This window comes from Delphinus delphis, chromosome 8 (genome assembly GCF_949987515.2).
Source record: "Delphinus delphis chromosome 8, mDelDel1.2, whole genome shotgun sequence".
Taxonomy (NCBI): Eukaryota; Metazoa; Chordata; class Mammalia; order Artiodactyla; family Delphinidae; genus Delphinus; species Delphinus delphis.
In genome coordinates, this window is record NC_082690.1 from 103,093,589 (window position 1) to 103,115,511 (window position 21,923).

Consider the following 21,923-nt stretch of genomic DNA (forward strand, 5'->3'; position numbering starts at 1 on the left):
GTGAAAACATTTGCATTTTACAAAACGCTTAACCTTCCGCTATCTCATTCAACCCCCACAGCAACCTCTAAGGTGGAGATTATTGTCACCATTTTACAGATAAGGAAACAGATTTATAAAGGTTGCTGTGAGTCCACCGGGAAGGAGGTCTCACCTGGAATGCTTGACCGGAGATGAACTGATCTTCCCTTCTCTCTGTACTTGGTCAGGGCTCCAGCCCCTCCCTGGAATGATAATAATAATGGTTTTTAATATCTCTAATCCTAGAATTCGGTAAAGAATGGATTCTAACCCCCTTGAGCAGAGGTTTACTGTTTTGCACAGCCCTTGAGCTAAGAATGGTTTTTTTAAAAAAATATTTATTTATTTATTTTGGCTGCCCCGGGTCTTGGTAGTGGCACATGGGATCTTCATTGCGGCATGAGGACTTCTTAGTTGCAGCACGTGGACTCTTTAGTTGCGGCATGCGAACTCTTAGTTGTGGCATGCATGCAGGATCTAGTTCCCCAACCAGGGATCGAACCCGGGGCCCCCTGCATTGGGAGTGTGGAGTCTTATCCACTGGACCACCAGGGAAGAATGGTTTTTACATATTCAAATAGTTGGAAAAAAATCAAAAGAAGAATGTGATTTCATGACGTGAAAATCATATGAAGTTCACAGTGTGTCCACAAATAAAGTTTTAGTAGAAGACAGCCATGCTCATTTGATTAAGTACTCTCTAGGGATGCTTTCTTGCTATAGCAGAGTTGAGTACTTGAGACAAAGGCCTGCAAAGCCTAAAATATTTATTTTCTGGCCCTTTACAGGAAAAGTTGGCCCACTCCTGCTCTACAGGTTTAGTCACACAAGCTCCCTTACACCATGATGACTTAGGAGATACCCACAGGTAATTATAATTCCATTTTAGCCTTACTAGGGAGATGGACTCTACTGCAATCTAAAGCCAAAAGTTGGCCGGAAGCAAGGGCAACCACCCTGGCCTGAGGGGTCAGGGATCTGGATTCCAGTCCCAGCTATGTGTGGCCTCAGGCAAGTCACTGCTCCTGTTGGTGAGACTGTTTTATTCCCCTTCGCCTGGGGTCGGGTTAGTAGGCCGGAAGGCTCATTACCTGGAAGGGATTGAAGAACAGCCTCTGAGAGAATTGTGGGGAACACTAGGAAGGCCCCATTCTAGGAGACTGGTTAATAAGATGGCTGCTCAGAAAATGCTTGTGGAATGAATCAAGAGGTCTGCCTGACCCCCATGACAGGCCAGGGGCAGAGCTGTGTTCATCGAGTGTTCATTAAATTAATAATAAAAATAATAGACACCATGAGTTGAGCCATGTGATGTCCTGGACCCTGGGCTTGTCACTTTACATGCATGACTTCATCTGCTCTTTACCACATAGGCTCATGAGGGAGGCACTGTCACAGCAGAAATAGAAATGAAGTTTTCCCTCTCCTGAGAACAAGGTAAATAAAGGGAACAGTGAACAGGCTAGAGAAGAAACATAACCTGGCCTGAAAGAGTGAGTCAATCCTAGTTTTATTTTAACTGTTACTAAACTGTAATGTCTGTAGTTAGATTTGCCCTTCACAAAGCTAACCTGTCACCACTAATCCTGTGTAATTTACATTCTGCACCTGGTATTTGCTCTCCCTATAATCTCTAGTAGCAAATCACCCCTTGTAGCTGTTTGCATTTCAGAAAGGAGGTCCCAGACCAATAACCCAGAGACTAACGGACCCAATTACTGGGCTGCTGGACCCAATTACCAGCTTGCCTGACTCCAGCAGTGACTGTTTTGAAATAATGCAAGAAGAATGCAAGACATTCACCATTTTGATCCTTATCACTTACTTCGGACTGGGAACTCCCCTATAAGGATCCCTGTAATTCCCCAGGAAGGGGGGCACAGTTCTTGAGGTGCTAGCCTACTGTGTCTTCCCTTTGCCTGGCAAAGAAAATTTAAAAAGCCTCTCTATTTCTTACCTTCCAAATCTCTGTCTCCGTATTTTTATTCGGCATTGGTGTACAGGGAGCCAAGATTTTGGCAACAGCACTATTAATACCCCCATTTTATGGAAAGGAAAACTGAGGCTGTGTGCCTAAGTGCCTGTGGAGCAAGTGAATGACAAGCATCACTTCTCCTCCCAAAGGCAGTAGGAATAGAAAGGCATATTCTCGAGTCTAGGAAAAGTTGTCCTTATGTTCCATCTAGGAGGGAGCTACCATTCCCCTGCAGTGGGAATGGAGAGTACCACCTGCAAAGGGTGGGGACACCGGGCCATTCCCTATATCCAGACAGACCTCCAATCTGGGGTGGCTGCTTCCTAGGTTGGCTTCCTGCCACTGAGGCTGCACTCAGATCTTGTCTTTCACTGTAACTTTACTAGGAGCCACATCTGTCTCTCAGAAGTGGGTGCTTGTGAGTCCACTCCTAAGCCTGATTCCCTCTGTGACCAGGACACAGTGCAGTGTCTGTGCCACAACAGAGAAGTAGATAGGACTCAGAGGGATAGAAAGTTCCTTCCTGCCACCTCCCCCTAGACAGTACACAGTGAACTCCACAGAAATCCAACAAATACAGTGGCCCTGGGCACTGGACAACGGGATCTCAGAGAACTCAAGGGGTCTGGAAAAGCATGGGGCCAGGGTTCCTCCCCACAGAAAGAAAAGGAGAGGGCCAGGCTTTGTGGGGCTTCTTGGGGGCCTCCCCACATCAGATAGGTAGGAACTTATAAGGCAAACCAGGTTCTATAGGCCTCAGGGGCCCTAGGGGGAGGCTCTCCCTTCCCTAGGAATGGCCCACCCAGAAGAAGTCCCTCTGGCAATGTCCTCAGTGGGATCATGATAGGTGTAAAATTGATCACGGAAGGTAGCCTGGGGGCTGTGGCTTTTGACTTGGCCATGGTGGAGGGCCTGGATTTTGCATTTTGTCTGAATTGTGGTAAAATATACATGATAAATGTTACCATTTCTAGAAGTACAATTCAGTAGTGCTAAGTGTATTCACATTGCTGTGGAACTAATCTCCCGGACTTTTTCATTTGCAAAACTGAAATTCTATACTCATTAAACAACAACACCAAACTGGGTGAATTTTGTGGTATGTGAATGATACCCCAAGAAAGATGATTTAAAAAATAATTTTCAACTCCCCCCGCCATGTGACATTGTATCTATTCTGAGACACAGTTCAAAGGCTATTTCTTGCAGGAAGTCTTATGTGTGTCCTCCACACTTCAGTGCCCCAGTCCTCAAACTGAGCACCCCCTTTGTACAAAGCATCAACCCTCCATGGCCAACCTGGCCTGGAGACCCTCAGAGTTCAGGGCACTAGCCCCCAGGGGACCTGGGATGGGGGGCTGGTGCTGGCGTGCACCTGACTTAGGCTGGGAGGTGGGGGCATGGACCGTGGTCCCAGCTTTGATGGTAGGCTATGTAACCCTGGGCAAAGCACTTCTCCTCTCTGGGCCTCGGGGTCCTCACCTGGTTGTAGAAGGCTTGGTGGGCCTGCCCTCCCCCAGCTTCCTCTGCAGGGGCGTGGGAGAGGCTTCATCTCCTGAGCCTGGGAGATGGGCAAGGAGGAGATTATGGGTTTCCAGTTGACAGACGAGGTCACCAAGAGCCAAATGGATAAGACCTGCTGAGCAAGGGGTTTCATCCTGGATCTCAGCCTGGCTAAACGGTGGCCTTTGCTCTTTATTGCTCCAGTAGGTGAGTACCTCTTGGGTACCCAGGCTCCCTCTGCAGCAGGGAAGGCGGCTGGGTGGTTCCACTGGGGTACTGAGTGGTCAACAAGGCCTAAGGCAGAGTGAGGAAGACTCTAAAAAGGGCCCCATCCCACTCCCTGACTTCATCGCGAGGTTTCACTGCCCACTCCTGATGCTCACATGGACCAGTTGTTTATTTAGACAAAACTGCTGGGTGGAAGCAGAAGCAAGAAGAACTACAATTCTGCAGACTGTGGAAGGAAAAACACATTCACAGAAAGACAGACAAAATGAAAAAGCAGAGGACTTTGTACCAGATGAAAGAACAAGATAAAACCCCAGAAAAACAACTAAATGAAGTGGAGATAGGCACCTTCCAGAAAAATAACTTGGAATAACGATAATGAAGATGATCCAGGACCTCAGAAAAAGAATGGAGGCAAAGATCGAGAAGATGCAAGAAATGTTTAACAAAAACCGAGAAGAATTAAAGAACAAACACCTAGAAGAATTAAAGAACAAATACCTAGAAGAATTAAAGAACAAACAAACAGAGATGAACAATACAATAACTGAAATGAAAAATACACTAGAAGGAATCAATAGCAGAATAACTGAGGCAGAAAAACGGATAAGAGACCTGGAAGAAAGAATGGTGGAATTCACTGCCATGGAACAGAATAAAGAAAAAAGAATGAAAAGAAATGAAGACAGCCTAAGAGACCTCTGGGACAACATTAAACGCAACAACATTCACATTATAGGGGTCCCAGAAGGAGAAGAGAGAGAGAGAGAAAGGACCAGAGAAAATATTTGAAGAGATTATAGTCGAAAACTTCCCTAACATGGGAAAGGAAATAGGCATCCAAGTCCAGGAAGTGCAGAGAGTCCCAGGCAGGATAAACCCAAGGAGAAACATGCCAACACACATAGTAATCAAATTGACAAAAATTAAAGACAAAGAAAAATTATTGAAAGCAGAAAGGGAAAAAACGACAAAAAACATACAACGGAACTTCCATAAAGTTAACAGCTGATTTCTCAGCGGAAACTCTACAAGCCAGAAGGGAGTGGCATGATATATTTAAAGTGATGAAAGGGAAGAACCTACAACCAAGACTACTGTACCCGGAAAGGATCTCATTCAGATTCGACAGAGAAATCAAAAGCTTTACAGACAAGCAAAAGCTAAGAGATTTCAGCACCACCAAACCATCTCTACAACAAAGTTCCTTTAGGAACTTTTCTAAGTGGGAAACACTAGAGAAGAAAAGGACCTACAAAAACAAACCCATAACAATTAAGAAAATGGTAATAGAAACATACATATTGATAATTACCTTAAACGTGAATGGGTTAAATGCTCCAACCAAAAGACACAGGCTTGCTGAATGGATACAAAAACAAGACCCATCTATATGCTGTCTACAAGAGACCCACTTCAGACCTAGGGACACATACAGACTGAAAGTAAGGGGATGGAAAAAGATATTCTATGCAAATGGAAGTCAAAACAAAGCTGGAGTAGCAATACTCATATCAGATAAAATAGACTTTAAAATAAAGAATGTTACAGGAGACAAGGAAGGACACTACATAATGATCAAGGGATCAATCCAAGAAGAAGATATAACAATTATAAATATATATGCACCCAACATAGGAGCACCTCAATACATAAGGCAACTGCTAACAGCTATAAAAGAGGAAATCAACAATAACACAATAATAGTGGGGGGCTTTAACACCTCACTTACACCAATGGACAGATCATCCAGAGAGAAAATTAATAAGGAAACACAAGCTTTAAATGAAATAATAGACCAGATAGATTTAATTGATATTTATAGGACATTCCATCCAAAAACAGCAGATTACACTTTCTTCTCAAATGCACATGGGACATTCTCCAGGATGGATCACATCCTGGGTCAGAAATCAAGCCTCAGTAAATTTAAGAAAACTGAAACCATATCAAGCATCTTTTCCGACTACAACACTATGAGATGAGGAATAAATTACAGGGAAAAAAAACGTAAAAAACACAAACACATGGAGGCTAAACAATACGTTACTAAATAACCAAGAGATCACTGAAGAAATCAAAGAGGAAATCAAAAAATACCTAGAGACAAATGATAACGAAAACACGACAATCCAAAACCTATGGGATGCAGCAAAAGCAGTTCTAAGAGGAAAGTTTATAGCAATACAAGCCTACCTCAAGAAACAAGAAAAATCTCAAATAAACAATCTAACCTTACACCTAAAGGAACTAAAGAAAGAAGAACAAATGAAACCCAAAGTTAGTAGAAGGAAGTAAATCATAAGATGAGAGCAGAAATAAATGAAATAGAAACAAAGAAAACAGTAGCAAAGATCAATAAAACTAAACACTGGTTCTTTGAGAAGATAAACAAAATTGATAAACCTTTAGCCAGACTCATTAAGAAATAGAGGGAGAGGACTCAAATCAATAAAATTAGAAATGAAAAAGGAGCAGTTACAAGAGACACCGCAGAAATACAGAGCATCATAAGAGACTCCTACAAGCAACTCTATGCCAATAAAATGGACAACCTGGAAGAAATGGACAAATTCTTAGAAAGGTATAATCTTCCAAGACTGAACCAGGAAGAAACAGAAAATATGAACAGACTAATCACAAGTAACGAAATTGAAACTGTGATTAAAAATCTTCCAACAAACGAAAGTCCAGGACCGGATGGCTTCACAGGTGAATTCTATCAAACATTTAGAGAAGAGCTAACACCCATCCTTCTCAAACTCTTCCAAAAATTTGCAGAGGAAGGAACACTCCCAAACTCATTCTATGAGGCCACCATCACCCTGATACCAAAACCAGACAAAGATACTACAAAAAAAGAAAATTACAGATCAGTATCACTGATGAATATAGATGCAAAAATCCTCAACAAAATACTTGCAAATGGAATCCAACAACACATTAAAAGGATCATACACCATTATCAAGTGGGATTTATCCCAGGGATGCAAGGTTTCTTCAATATACGCAAATCAATCAATGTGATACACCATATTAACAAATTGAGGAATAAAAACCATATGATCGGGCTTCCCTGGTGGTGCAGTGGTTGAGAGTCCGCCTGCCGATGCAGGGGACACGGGTTCGTGCCCCGGTCCGGGAAGATCCCACATGCCGTGGAGTGGCTAGGCCCATGAGCCATGGCCGCTGAGCCTGCTCGTCTGGAGCCTGTGCTCCGCAATGGGAGAGGCCACAAAAGTGAGAGGCCCGCATACCACAAACAAACAAACAAACAAACAAACAAAAAAACCATATGATCATCTCAATAGATGCAGAAAAACCTTTTGACAAAATTCAACACCCATTTATGATAAAAACTCTCCAGAAAGTGGGCATAGAGGGAACCTACCTCAACATAATAAAGGCCCTATACAACAGACCCACAGCAAACATCATTCTCAATGGTGAAAAACTGAAAGCATTTCCTCTAAGATCAGGAACAAGACAAGGATGTCCACTCTCACCACTATTATTCAACATAGCTTTGGAAGTCCTAGCCATGGCAGTCAGAGAAGACAAATAAATAAAAGGAATACAAATTGGAAAAGAAGGAATAAAACTGTCACTGTTTGCAGATAACAAGATACTATACATAGAGAATCCTAAAGATGCCACCAGAAAACTACTAGAGTTAATCAATGAATTTGGTAAAGTTGCAGGATACAAAATTAATGGACAGAAATCTCTTGCATTGGTATACACTAACAATGAAAGATCAGAAAGAGAAATTAAGGAAACAATCCCATTCACCTTTGCAACAAAAAGAATAGAATACCTAGGAATAAACCTAGTAAGGAGGTAAAAGACCTGTATGCGGAAAACTATGACACTGATGAAAGAAATCAAAGATGACACAAACAGATGGAGAGATATACCATGTTCTTGGACTGGAAGAATCAATATTGTGAAAATGACTATACTACCCAAAGCAATCTACAGCTTCAGTGCAATCCCTATCAAATTACCAGTGGCATCTTTTACAGAACTAGAACAAAAAAATCTTAAAATTTGTATGGAAACACAAAAGACCGCGAATAGCCAAAGCAGTCTTGAGGGAAGAAAATGGAGCTGGAAGAATCAGACTCCCTGACTTCAGACTATACTACAAAGCTACAGTAATCAAGACAATATGGTACTGGCACAAAAACAGAAACATAGATCAATGGAACAGGATAGAAAGCCCAGAGATAAACTCATGCACCTATGGTCAACTAATTTATGACAAAGGAAGCAAGGATATACAATGGAGAAAAGAGTCTCTTCAATAAGTGGTGCTGGGATAACTGGACTGCTACATGTAAAAGAATGAAATTAGCACACTCCCTAACACCATACACCAAAATAAACTCAAAATGGATTAGAGACCTAAATGTAAGACCAGACACTATAGAACTCTTAGAGGAAAACATAGGAAGAACAACACTCTTTGACATAAATCGTAGTAAGATCTTTTTTGATCCACCTCCTAGAGTAATGGAAATAAAAACAAAAGCAAACAAATGGGATCTAATGAAACTTAAAAGCTTTTGTGAAGCAAACTACAAACAAGACAAAAAGGCAGCCCTCAGAATGGGAGAAAATATTTGCAAATGAATCAACCGACAAAGGATTAATCTCCAAAATATATAAACAACTTATGCAGCTCAATACTAAAAAAAAAAACAACCCAATCCAAAAATGGGCAGAAGACCTAAATAGACATTTCTCCAAAGAAGACTTACAGATGGCCAAGAAGCACATGAAAAGCTGCTCAACGTCACTAATTATTAGAGAAATGCAAATCAAAACTACAATGGGGTATCACCTCACACCGGTTAGAATGGGCATCATCAGAAAATCTACAAACAACAAGTGCTGGAGAGGGTGTGGAGAAAAGGGAACCCTCTTGCACTGTTGGTGGGAATGGAAATTCATACAGCCACTATGGAGAACAGTATGGAGGTTCCTTAAGAAACTAAAAATAGTATTACCATATGACCCAGCAATCCCAGTACTGGGCATATACCCAGAGAAAACCATAATTCAGAAATATACATGCAAAAAAAAATACACATGCACCCCAATGTTCATTGCAGCACTATTTACAATATCTAGGTCATGGAAGCAACCTAAATGCCCATGGACAGACGAATGGTTAAAGAAGTTGTGGTACGTATATACAATGGAATATTACTCAGCCATAAAAAAGAACAAAATTGGGTCATTTGTAGAGACGTGGATGGATCCAGAGGCTGTCATACAGAGTGAAGTAAGTCAGAAAGAGAAAAACAAATATTGTATATTAACACATATATGTGGAACCTAGAAAAATGGTACAGAGGAACTGGTTTGCAGGGCAGAAATAGAGACACAGATACAGAGAACAAACATATGGACACCAAGGGGGTAAAATGGCAGGGTGGGGTTGTGTGGGGTGGGATGAACTGGGAGATCGGGATTGACATGTATACACTAATATGTATAAAATAGATAACTAATAATGTGCTGTATAAAAAATAAATAAAATAAAATTCAAAAAACAAAACAAAACAGAATTGCTGGGTCGAGATTTCACAGCATAGTGTAGGGGATGGAGTCCAGGGGAATGAAAGGTGTTGGGGTCCAGAGTGCTAGGAAGGGGGTCCCGGACTACAAGCTGGAAAATTTTGGCAGGAATGCCAAACTCCTGGAAGTCCACCTGTGCCTTGGATACCCTGCAGCAGGATTTTGAACAGGAGACCCCAGTAGCACATCTTAGGTCCCAAAGGGGCTGGGAGTTCCATCCAGGGAGGCTAGCTTGCCTGGGGTGGGGTGGCAGCACCGGGGAGCACCCCCTGCTCTGACGCTTTGCCACTCCTAGGCTGGCCCTTTAAACCCAGATCATGATGTCACCTTAGACAGCGAGGGACGGGAGGGGGACTGCAGGCCTGAGGAAGGACTGCATTTCCCAGCAGCCTTGGGTGCACCACACCCCTCCCAGCAGGCACTGGCTCACTGCAGACTATTAACCAGTCCAGTGCCAGTTTCTACTGGGGTTTTGAAGCGTCCAGCCATTCTGGAGTGAGGGTGGGGTTCCCTTGGGGGTGGAATGCCTGGGGCACAGATGGAGCAGGCCAAATCTTTGGGCCTGGCATAGGATTGGGCCTCTTTCCTGCCGGAGTCCTGGCATCGCCCCAGCTTCCTGGTGCAGACTCCTGAGTCTTCCTCTCTCCCTATGCAGTCTCCCTTGCAGAAAGCAGGAACCCAGCGCCAGTTGGACCCCTTGCCGCTCAGCTTCAGTCTTGTCCCTGGGTGCCCGCAGGGATTACCCCTTTGGTCAGGCAGCCGCTTTTATTGGTGAGGGGACTACATCTCCCAGCTGCCCCGGGCGGGAACTTCCTGACGCAGCACCCCACCCACCCACCCCGCCCCCGGCCCCCAAACCCGCGGGGATGTGCGGGCCGACTGGGGGAGGTGACTTGATGTCATCGTGAGCAGCTGGGCGGCGGGTGCCGGTGCGCACAGAGCCGGGGCTCCTGTGGTGCTGCGCGGGTCGGGTGCCACGACTTGAGGAGAGGTCTGCGCGCTGCCCCGGCCAGCCCAGAGCCCGTCGGGCGCCCGCGCCCCGACGCGGGGCTGAGTTGGGTGCACGCTCCGGCCCCCCCGGAGCCAGAGAGAGAACCCAGGAGCGCCGCCGCCCAGCGCCAGCGCCCTGAACCGGACCGCGGCTCGGGAGCCCTGAACAGCTGCTCCCTCCCCACCGGCAGCCCCTGGAGGGTCGGCGACCAAAGTCTGGGCATCTGAGAAGTGAGTGGCCCCCCCCTCGAGAGGCAGATGAGATCTGGGAGCGAGGAAGGAGAAACTGAGGCGGGGGGAGGCTGCGGGTCGTGGGGGGGGCAGGGGGATGGGACCCTCATTCTTGGGGAAGTCCCTGGTGACTGGATTAGTGGAGCAGAAACGGGGGCCCCATTCTGTTAGGGGCCAGGGATGAGGAACGAGGTCCCCGTTCCAGGTAGGGTCTGGCTGGCGGGAGAGGCCCTATTTCGAGATGGGTTGTTTTGGAGTCTGGGGCCTTTCAGTCAGGGAGAAGGGAGGGCCCTGTCTCCTGTGGGAGAGGGCTGCACCTCTCTTTAGGGTCTGGGCCAGGGTAGGAGGGAAAGAAGACTTGGGCGCTCCGCCGCAGCCCCACAGGCTGTCCTGAAAGAACTGACAGGCTCTCTCTGTCTCTTTCTTGCTGACCTCTCTGCCCTGACTTCTTTTTTAAAAGAGCCAGGGTGGGAACCCTAACTGGACTCTTCCGACCCTCAGGAAGGACCTGAGACCTGAGCCATCCTCCTCTCTACCGTGCTTGCCCCCCAGGACTGGGCAGTTGCCAGAGGCCCTGGGGGGGGGGCCAGGACTGTGCTGTGCTCCTCCCCACCGCACAGGATGGGCCCAAGTTAGTCAGCCCAGCCTCACGCAGCATCCTGCAGGCCCAGAGGGAAGCTCAGGGGCTCTGAAGGCTTGGCCCACCGCCTGACCGCCATGGAGACGAAGCTGCCCCCCGCGAGCACCCCCGGCAGCCCCTCGTCCCCAGGGCTGTCCCCGGTGCCCCCACCCGACAAGGTGGACGGCTTCTCCCGCCGTTCCCTCCGCAGGGCCCGGCCCCGGCGGTCCCACAGCTCCTCTCAATTCCGCTATCAGAGCAACCAGCAGGAACTCATCCCACTGCCCCTGCTCAAAGGTGAGCCCGGTCTTGGCTCCGGGGCTACCTGAGTCCTGGAGTGGGCAAGTGAGGTTTGGGGGTGGGGTGGTGGGAAGCAGCTGGCAGCTGCGATCAGAGGGAGTCTGGACGGCCCCTTCCAGGCCAGGGACTCCACCACCTGACCGCCACCTCCCAGCCCTCTACCCTCTCTGCTGACGCATGGCCTGACTGGCCTGTCATCCTTGGAGGTGGGGCATCTGGAGGTGGCACCACCCTGGGGGGCAGACCAGGGCCAAGGGTGGGGCCTACAGCTTGGGTTCCAGGAGGCCACTACCAGCCCAGCTGCTGCCGGGGTCCTGGGGCAGGTGCTTAGCACGCTTCCCTGCAGTCACCGTGAGGTCCCCCCAACTCTGGGCTACAGGGCCCAACTGGCTGAGGCAGAGGCACCCGAGAGGTCCTCGGTGCTGGCTCTCCTCCCCACTTCTGGCTCTTAGAACAGAGTGCCGCCTACGAGAGGGAGGCAGTGGCTGTTTGGGCACCTGTGGAAAGGCCAGGCAGCCAGGGTCTGTTCCCATGCTTTAAAGTCAGGCTATCGTGTTCTCTGAGCCTAGGTTAGGATGAAGAGATGAAGCTCCTTTACTTCACAAGAATGGAGGATGGGACAGAAGTTGTTTGCTTTCTGCAAGGAGTGGGAGATGGCACAAAAGCACGGGGTCTGGGGGGCAGAGGAGCCAGCCTTAGGGATTAGGAGGGCCCGCCCCTGCCCAGAGCTGTGGCAGCTGGGGCCCAGGCTCAGCCCCCTCCTTCCTCCCCAGATGTGCCAGCCTCTGAGCTGCATGAGCTGCTGAGCCGGAAGCTGGCCCAGTGTGGGGTGATGTTTGACTTCTTGGACTGTGTGGCCGACCTGAAGGGGAAGGAGGTGAAGCGGGCGGCGCTCAATGAGCTGGTGGAGTGTGTGGGGAGCACTCGGGGGGTCCTCATTGAGCCTGTCTACCCAGACATCATCCGCATGGTGAGCACCTGGCACCTGGCCTCTGGGGGAGGGCTTGGTGCCCATGGGAACCCTAAGCCTGCCTGCGGAGCCCCCGTGCGGAGAATAAACCCACGGTCTTTGGCTTGGCCTCAAGGCCCACATCTTCCTCCCCCGCAGCCCCTGTCCCAGCCCCACTGCTGCCCAGCGCCCGGCCAGTGTAGGTAACTCAGTGCCTCCTGGGCTTGTCCCACCCTGCGCTGTTGCTTATGCTCTCCTGAGGCCTGGTGTGCACTCCCACCACGTTCCTTATCGCCATGGCCTGGCTCAGGTGCTGCCTCTTCCATGAAGCCTCTCTCAATGCCCACGCTAGAAATCTCCCTTTTGCTGCTTAGAATGTCCTTAGACCTGACCGCTTTCCATCTCGTCTTCCCTGCTGGACTGCACCTGATAGAGGGCAGGGATGTATCTCACCCACCCCTGGGTCCCCAACCCTGGGCCCAGGTCTATCCATGAACTAGATGTTCAGGTAATGATTGCCAAGGAGTGAATTGGTTGCTTGGGTAGGTGCTGAGGCCCATTAAACTTTGGATGAGCGATGTCCTGGTTTCCACCTTCAAGGGTTCTTCCGTAGAGAACCCTGACTCTGTCCCCTCAGATCTCAGTGAATATCTTCCGGACGCTGCCGCCCAGTGAGAACCCTGAATTTGACCCTGAAGAGGATGAGCCCAACCTTGAGCCTTCATGGCCACATCTTCAGGTATGAGGGCTGGGGAAGACAGGGATCTGAGTTTCAGAAGAGATCCGAGGAGAGGGTAGAGGGTCTCCTTAGGCCCCGGACTGTTGGATGAAGGCCACAGGGCAGGATGAGGGGGGAGGCTGCTCCTGAACTCACCTTTCTGTCTGTTCCCCTCCTCCAGCTGGTATACGAGTTTTTCCTGCGTTTCTTGGAGAGCCCAGACTTCCAGCCCTCCGTGGCCAAGAGATATGTGGATCAAAAGTTTGTCCTGATGGTGAAGTGGGGAGCCCAGGCCGGGTGGTGTCATGGGGCAGGGGCAGGCTCTCTGAGTGGCGTGGGGATAGGATGGAAGCAACCTGGCGTGGCCTCTTTCCTAACCCCTGATCCTGTGTCCCACAGCTCCTGGAGCTATTTGATAGCGAGGACCCTCGGGAGCGTGAGTACCTCAAGACCATCTTGCACAGGGTCTATGGAAAGTTCCTGGGGCTCCGGGCCTACATCCGCAAACAGTGCAGCCATATCTTCCTCCGGTGGGTGCCTGCGGCCTACCCCGCTGGGACCTGGGGAGGGAGGGAGAGAGCTATGGGGAGAAGACAGAGCAAAAGCTTCTGGGCTGGGGGGCCCAGTTTTTTCTTGGCAACATATTGTATAATTTTTGCTTATACAAATCCTGTGAGATCAGTAGAGAAAGGTATTTATTTCCATTTTACAGATGAGGAAATTGAGGCTGAGAGATGAAGTGGTTTGCAGGGACTAGGTCAGTTCAGGGGGCCTAGGATCTAATGTCACACCAGGCCTTAAGGACCCAAAGAATGAGATTCTTTCTGCAAATATGTATTGAGCGCCAGTGCCCACTGGGCATCAGGGACCCACATTGCCTTGTAGTTGAGACTGGCTCTTGAGCTAGATGGTCTGTGTTTGAGTTTGGTTCAAATATTTGGGTGAACTTGGGCAAATTATTTAAGCTCTCTCCTAGTCTCCTCGTCTCTAGAATGGGAATGATAACTATACTACACAGAGATAATCATCAAGATGAAATGAGGCAGTGCCTTCAAAGCACTCAGTGTAGCTCCTGGACCAAGGCCGGAACTCTGAAACATTAGCCTTTATCGTTATTAGCTAAAAAATAGGTGAGGCACGATCCCTCTCCTCCAGGAGCTCAGTGTATTAGATCCCTTGCTTATTAACTTTGCGGCAAGTTTCATTGAACTGCTGAGCCTTGATTTCTTCATCTATATAATGGATCTAATAAGGTCTACCTCCTGGGATAATTTTGAGAAGTACATAGCACAGAATAGACACTGTAAGTGTCTGTCATTCTTTTGGTTGATTGGCATGAGGAGCGGAGGACTCAGGCTAGGTGCCTGTGGACTGGATGGGGACCAGGTAATGAGGGTTAGGGTCTCGGGGAGGAAGAGACGAGTTGGCATGCTTCATAGAAGAGGGGTTTGAATACCAGAGGGGAAAGGGTGGGTGGGATGAATTGGGAGATTGGGGTTGACATATATACGCTATTGGTACTATGTATAAAACGGAGAGCTAATGAGAACCTACTGTATAGCACAGGGAACTCTACTCAATGCTCTGTGGTAACCTAAATGGGACGGAAATCCAAAAAAGAGGGGATATATGTATATGTATAGCTGATTCACTTTGCTGTACAGTAGAAACTAACACAACATTGTAAAGCAACCATACTCCAATAAAAATAAAAAAAAAAAAAAAGAAGAAGAAAGGTTTGAGCTGGGACCCAGAGTGGCACTGGTGGCTGGGCTGAGAAGGGTAATAAAGAGGTGGGTGTGGATCTCAGTGGGGCCTCGTTTGGGGTTTGGGGAAGGGAGCACAGCCTCTGGGTGGGGAGAGAGTTGGATTGATGTGCAGGCTGGGGGTGGGCAGGCAGGGTGACAGAGAGGAGGGCTGGGCCTGCTCCAACTGCCTTGAGCCCTTCTGCATCCTTCTCTTCCTCTCAAAGGTTCATCTATGAACTTGAGCACTTCAATGGCGTGGCTGAGCTGCTGGAGATCTTAGGAAGGTGACTCTCTCTGGGCATCAGCTGGAGCCTCAGGATTCTGGGGGGAGGGACTGAGGCCCAGTCATGCCAACCCTCCTCATCTCTTCTGCCCCCTCCTCAGCATCATCAACGGCTTTGCGCTGCCCCTGAAGACCGAGCACAAGCAGTTTCTGGTTCGAGTCCTGATTCCCCTGCACTCTGTCAAGTCGCTGTCTGTCTTTCACGCCCAGGTAAGGCCCAGGCCTGGTCCTGCCACGGCAGAGAGGTCCTGACAGAGTCAGGGCAGCCACCCGGGCCCGCAGAGCCAGCCTGACAGTCTGATTTCAGCCACACTAAAAGCGTGAACTCACGGGATCCTCTCTCACCTTTTTCTTGACTAATTCTGTTCCGTCTACCGTAGAGAATCCCCATGACCGTTTAAGGCCGATCTCAGACATTGGCCTCTGAAGACTTCCCAGCCCCCTCCCGCTCGACCTGCCTGTGCAGGCGTGAGCTCTCCTCCTTCCGTATTCCCATAGATCATGATACGGATTCCGGTTAAGGAACCTTTTGTAAAATTTCTAAGGACTAGTTTGCTGAATGTTTCCCCTGTGAGGTCGTTATTGTGTCCCTGCACACCAAGCATGGTGCCTGGTGTATCCTAGGTGGTCAGTAAATGATTGGTGACTAAGAGAATAGACATAGGAAATGAGCCAATGTCTAGTGTCCTGTCCTGGTCCCCTCCTGACCCCTGTCCTCTTTCTCTATGCCTCCTCCTCCCCCACCACGCCCCGCTGCAGCTGGCATACTGTGTGGTACAGTTCCTGGAGAAGGATGCCACTTTGACAGAGCATGTGAGTACCTCTGGGGGGAAGGGCAAGCCCCCACCCCTGCAGGTCTGACTCTTTTCTGCCTCAACTCCCACAGGTGATCCGGGGGCTGCTCAAATACTGGCCAAAAACCTGTACCCAGAAGGAGGTATGAGGAAGGGGAGGTTGGGAGGGCTCAGCTTCCAGAGGGCAGGCAGGTGTGTGTCAGGGGAGGTGGGAACTGCTGCTCCCTGTGTCCCTTCCCCCACCCCAGGTGATGTTTCTGGGGGAGATGGAAGAGATTCTGGATGTCATTGAGCCCTCCCAGTTCGTGAAGATCCAGGAGCCCCTCTTCAAGCAGGTGGCTCGCTGTGTGTCCAGCCCCCATTTCCAGGTATGGGGCTGGAATGGGTGGGGGTGAGAGCCAGGGTATGGACTGGTAAGGTTGGCAAGTTGACCTAACACAGCTTCCTCTGCCCTCAGTTTCTCCTCTGGACCTTCCTGGGTCTAATAATGGGGAGATGCTGGACTTAGGGTCAGGAGACCTGGGGTCAAGCCTCAGATCCACCTCCCACTGGCTGAGGAGCCTTGAGCAAATCACTTCACCACTCTGAGTCAGATTAGGCTTCCTTATCTGTAGAATGGGCCAACAGGTGGTGATGAGAGCCGAAGGGATGGTAGCATAAACACATTTCATAAACTGAAATGGATGTTTAGCAAACGTCCATGAATGGGACGGATGGCTGTCTGCTTCCTTAGTGGCCTTAGATTTCATTAGCCCCACTTCAGAGCCCAGCAAGGCTTCTCCACACCATCCAGGCTGGCTGTAACCAGTGTTCTCCTACATGTGTGTGCAGACTTTCATTTTTATGAGCCATACCTGGTGGTTGTCAATTTTTCCTTCAGTTTACTGAATACCTCATTTGATGCTTACAACAGCCGTATGGAGGTAGCTATTATTAGCCCCACTTTACAGATTTGAAAACAGAGGCTGAGGGGTTAAATACCCTGTCCAAAGTCACGTGGCCAGTGTGTAGGATTCTCCTCTGAGCGTTGGACTCCTAATCCAGTGTTCTTTTCACCTCACCATGTTGCTTCCTCCCGTGGGTCAGATGAGCCCTGAAGACGGGGTGTGTGGAGGGCAGGGCGCCCTGGGTTTGGGGTTGGGGATGGATACCAGGCCTTGCATGTGCAGGGAAGCCACTGCCAGGCGCCTACTCTGCCATCTCGCTGCCCCAGGTTGCAGAGCGGGCTCTGTATTTCTGGAACAATGAGTATATCCTGAGCCTCATTGAGGACAACTGCCATACTGTGCTGCCTGCTGTGTTTGGGACCCTCTACCAAGTCTCCAAGGAGCACTGGAATCAGTGAGTGCCCAGGCCTTGACCTAACCCACAGAACCTGGGGCAGGGCCAGCCAGTCCAGAACTGGGGTTACTGCTAGCTGGAGAGGATCAGGGAAGGCATCCGAAGATGGCAGAGGGGTGGTGAAAGGGGCAGGCAGAGGGCGGTGCTTGTGGTGTTCAGGGCTGCATGCTGTATTTGGGACACAGGGACAGGCAGAATGCCAGAGAGGGAGGTGGGACCCAACTGAAATTGCTCTCATCTCTCACCCCCTCCCTTGACCCTGCCAAGAACCATTGTGTCTCTGATCTACAATGTGCTCAAGACCTTCATGGAGATGAATGGGAAGCTGTTTGATGAGCTCACAGCCTCCTACAAGCTGGAAAAGCAGCAGTGAGTGCTGGGAGGCTGGACATGGAGGGAGAGGGGAGAAAAGCAGAAAAGAACCAGTTCCTAATGGTTGGAGGGAACCGAAGAGGACAGCCCACATCCCACCTGATCAGATGTTTAAAGTCTTTCCCTATGTTTTCGCCAAGTGCTGGGGCATCCGAGCCCAGTTATCCCCTGCACCCTCCAATTATCCTCCCAAGTACTTCTTCCAGGTATGGAGCATCCTATACTTCAGCTGGGGCCTCTCAGGGCCAGGCTGATCCATCTACTCCATGACCACAGGCTGGGACCAGTCTCTCCTTAGTGCCTTCTCCCCTAAGTGGAGTCTCTTTGCAGGTGGGGTGGTGGTGAGGGAGGCTGAATTGCAGGTGGGGCCCCAGGTAAGGGAACTGCCTCGCCCTCTCTCCCCAGGGAACAGCAGAAGGCCCAGGAACGTCAGGAGCTGTGGCAAGGCCTGGAGGAGCTACGGCTACGCCGGTTACAGGGGACCCAGGGGGCCAAAGAGGCCCCGCTCCAGCGGCTTACACCCCAGGTGGCCACCGGTGGAGGTCAGAGCTAAAGATCCCCAGAAGGGGAGGAGCTAATCCCAGAGCTGTCAGTCCCTCCATCCTCCCTCCTGCCCAGGGGTCCAGAGAGATACACACCTACTCCTGGCCTTGCCAGAGGGGGCTCGGAGGGCTTCCTGTCTGGCCCAGCCTGGGCAGTTTCCACTGGGGGGAGAGGAGGAGAGATGGGGGTCCGGGCAACAGAACTCTCAGGCCGTCCTGGCAGGACTTGACCAGGGCAAGCTTGACCAGGAAGCTGCCATCAGGGATCTGCCTCTGCCCCACAAAGCTGGGCTACAGACTGCAGGCAGGTTCCCACCCCCTGCTCCCAGCCTAGGGCAAGGGGACTCGGCCCCTCACCTGCCCCACCTTGTGCCAGCGGGAGGTCCTTCCTCACCCCACCATGGGATCCATGGTCTATTTATTCTCCCCCAGCTCACCTGCAACACAGACATTATCCTGGGCCTGGGGCACCCTCCTTCCTTCCCTCCCCTCCCTTGCCCTGTACATCCTTGTCCCCTTTTTATTTATTGGGCAGGGGGAGGGGTGAGGGCACAGGCAGAAGATTCCCTGTGTCCTGGGGCAAGGGTGGGTGGTCACAGTAACCATGGTCTGTTCCCCTTTCCCTGGCTGGGGGTAGATTTAATAAAGAGAGAAACTCATGATCTGCTTGCTTTATTTAGGACAAAGAGGGAGATGAAATGATGAAGGACTGGTTAGGAAGCCAGGCAGAGGTGGGGAAGAGGCAGAAACGCCCCTCTTCTCACAGGGTTGGAGCTGTTGTCCTTGCTGAGGTTCAGGATATGTAGGATATACTCCAACATTAAACCCTCTGACCAAGGGGAGGGTGGCGGGGGGAGAAGGATGGGCTAGTAGCGCGAGAGGCGACACATGTCACACTGGCAGGCCCTGGCCGTGAAGATCTCCAGCTCCTCCCTCCGGTCCCCCCCACAATGCAGCTGCACCTTCACCTGTGGGAGAGGTGGGTGTCTGTTCCAGTCCCCTTCCTCAGGCCATCTTAGATCCCCGTCTCCTCTGTCTCCCCTACCCGCAACGAGCACCACCGAGCTGGGCCCCCTCACCTTCCTCAGGCTGCTGATGGTGCAGCACTGAGAGACGGAGGTGATGTTATGTCGATAGCCACTGGCCACCAGCACCGAGTAACGGGAAGGGAAGGCGCTGGACTCACAGTGGCCCACACAGGCCTGTGCCACATGGGAGCCCTGGCAGGTGCCTTGCCGGTCACTTCGCACCGTCACATTGAAGGCTAGAAGAAGACAGAAGAGCGGTAGATGGTGCCTTGGAGAAGGCTCGCCCAGCTCCTGTTGCCTGAGCCTCACTGGGTCCCTCGAGGGTGCTGCCTGCCCCTCTGTCCCGTCCATCAGCTCTCTGCTCCCACCCAGCTCTCTGCTCCCACCCAGCTCTCTGCTCCCACCCAGCTCTCTGCTCCCACCCAGCTCTCTGCTCCCAGGGTTACTTACAGTGCAAGTAGCAGCCTGGGATGGCTGCCTGTTGACCCTGGCCTTCAGTGACCACCAGGACCAGCAGGCAGAGGAGCAGGGTTTGGGGGGACGCCATGGGCATCTGAAACACAGATAGGTAGATAGATGTCTCTAGATGGGTGTGCAGGTGGGAGGGGGAGTTCTTTCAACACTGCATGCCTCCAGGTGAATGAGGCAGGGCTAGGTTGGTCTGTCTGACTGGGGTGAGGCCTGCCTGCGAGGGGCTGTCTTTTCCTTGTACCTGCCTTTGGGTGCGTGTGCATGTGGATGTGCGTGTCTGTCTCTCTGGATGCGTGTGAGTGTGCACAGCTGTCCCAGTGTGACTTGTGTGTCAGCCCACTGCCGTGATTCTCCCCCCGAACTTCCTCCACCATCTGGACCACGGACCTCTGCCTCCCTCCATCTGCCCCATCTATCTGCCCGCAGGACCCTTATCTGCAGTCCCCAGCCCCTCCCAGGGCTCCTCCTGCCTCAGTGAGCTCACCACTTCCAAGGCCCAGGAGCTGAGTGGCTTGTTGAGTGGCTCCTCTGGCCTCCTGCTGGTCTCCAGGCGGTGCTGGCTCTCCGGGTTTTTATTTGCCATCATTCTGGAGCCACGCCTTCTTGGAGGTCGGCTTTCAGGCCTGCCTTCTCTGCCTGAAGCCTCACAGCAAAACCACCTGGGAGATCCTGCTGTTCTCTGAGGTGTGGTCCTCTAGGGCGGTTTCTGCTTCCCCTATGTCCAAAAGCTGCTGGTGGCCCAGGGCTGGGAAGTGAGGTGTAGAGAAAAGCCCAGGAGCTGGTGGAGTAGGCAGCGTGTGTGCAGTTGGAGAGGGAGGGCTCTCACTGGGCTGAGTTGTGGCCACCTGGGTTCTCTTCTTTGCTATGTGACCTCGGGCAGGACACTTCTGTTTAGGGCCTTGCCAGCCCATCCTTAAAACTATTAAACTCAGCCCTGCCTGTCTCTTTTACCCACTGCAAAGGAAAGGGTGGAGAGGAGATTCTTATGGACAATGGAAATGCTATCAGTGGGGGGTCTCCTGAGAGATGCTTGGTGGCAGAGCCAGGGAGAGTCAGGGGGCTGGTTCTAAGTCCGTTTCAGAGCTTCACTTTCACTGTCAAGTGGATGACTTCTCATTCTGGGGGTCAGCTACAGAGCGGGGCTTCCCCTAGTTTCTGGACTAACAGGGACCTGACTCCTGGAAGTGCCTGAAGCTATCAACCCCAGCAAATCGATCATTTCGTCCAGCCCTGGCTCTGGTTTTACAGGTGAGGCAACTGAGGCTCAAGAGAAGGAAAGTTACTAAAGGTCACACAGCTAGTTCATGTCAGGGCTGTTCTGGAACCCAGATCTCCTGCTATTCATGCCTGGTGCTGAATTACACTTGGGGCAAGAATGTGGCAAGTTAGAAAAAGACCCCTAGCCAGCAGGAGCCACAGGGGCCGGGGCAGGGTAGCGATCAGAAGGAGGCCTGTGGTGGTTCTGTCCCCACACCCCCCAGGGCTACTGGCTCAATGACCTGCTCCAAGAGGCAGAGCCAGCCACAGACTGCCAGAGCTGGAAGGCACTGAGAGCTCATCAGATCCTACCCTTTCATTTTCCAGATGAGAAAAATAAGAACCAGAAAGGAAAGTGACTTTGCCAAGCCTTCATTATAAGCTTGTAAGTCAGAATGGCGCTCAGATCTCCAGATTCTGGAGCTGTGCCTTTGAACAGCTTTGGAAAGTGGGCTGTGTTTGGGACAGCAGGGCAAAGGCTGTAAACACAACTTGTCCCTAGTCCTCCAGTCCTCACACACGGCGACTTCCCCTTTGGCCCTCCTCCCCTCAGGTCCCAGGCCCTTCAGCAGCCCACCTCTTCTCTCCTCCCCAGCCAAGGGAAAGGCGTCAGAACAAGGGGTCTCTGAGGGACTTTAGCAGTCCAGCCCCAGCGTTCCCACCCACCGAGAGTAACTTCCAGCATCCGACAGACAATCAGCTCTGTTTAAAGACTACGGTTGACAAAGGCTTGTTACCTTACAAGGTGGCCCATTCTAATACTGGACATCTCTACAGTTACAAAATGATTCCTTTGGCCCTAACCTACACTGACTTCCAGTTGATCCGATAAACTAATCTGCATTACTGTCAAAGCCAAAGGGGTAGCTAGGTGAGAAGCATTTACCTACTAAGAGACTGCACTTTGGGGCCAAACTGGGTGAACTGAGGAGACATGATTTCTTGAGGGTCAGCAGGGCTCAGGACA

General features: G+C 50.5%; 2 protein-coding genes across 4 annotated transcripts; one reads left to right on the forward strand and one right to left on the reverse strand.

Moving 5' to 3' along the window:
* Window positions 1-9,994: 9,994 nt before the first annotated feature.
* Window positions 9,995-18,850, forward strand: PPP2R5B (protein phosphatase 2 regulatory subunit B'beta). 3 transcript variants are annotated; one of them, XM_060019202.1, is made up of 14 exons: window positions 9,995-10,534; window positions 10,995-11,450; window positions 12,227-12,423; window positions 13,040-13,141; window positions 13,302-13,394; window positions 13,520-13,650; window positions 15,093-15,152; window positions 15,253-15,361; window positions 15,911-15,964; window positions 16,038-16,088; window positions 16,194-16,313; window positions 17,159-17,286; window positions 17,554-17,655; window positions 18,064-18,850. In XM_060019202.1, exons 2-14 carry the CDS (start codon window positions 11,252-11,254, stop codon window positions 18,209-18,211), a joined length of 1,494 nt encoding a protein of 497 aa, XP_059875185.1. In that variant the 5' UTR covers window positions 9,995-10,534; window positions 10,995-11,251; the 3' UTR covers window positions 18,212-18,850. The 3 variants fall into 3 exon arrangements, with proteins under 3 accessions (XP_059875185.1, XP_059875186.1, XP_059875187.1); XM_060019203.1 differs by having other exon boundaries at window positions 11,036-11,450; XM_060019204.1 differs by having other exon boundaries at window positions 9,999-10,534; window positions 11,365-11,450.
* Window positions 18,851-19,066: 216 nt separating this feature from the next.
* GPHA2 (glycoprotein hormone subunit alpha 2) lies at window positions 19,067-19,781 on the reverse strand. The gene is made up of 3 exons (XM_060017497.1): window positions 19,679-19,781; window positions 19,280-19,464; window positions 19,067-19,168 (listed from the first exon to the last, which is right to left on the reverse strand). The coding sequence occupies exons 1-3, from the start codon at window positions 19,779-19,781 to the stop codon at window positions 19,067-19,069; spliced, it is 390 nt and encodes a 129-aa protein (XP_059873480.1).
* Between the last annotated feature and the right edge of the window lie 2,142 nt (window positions 19,782-21,923).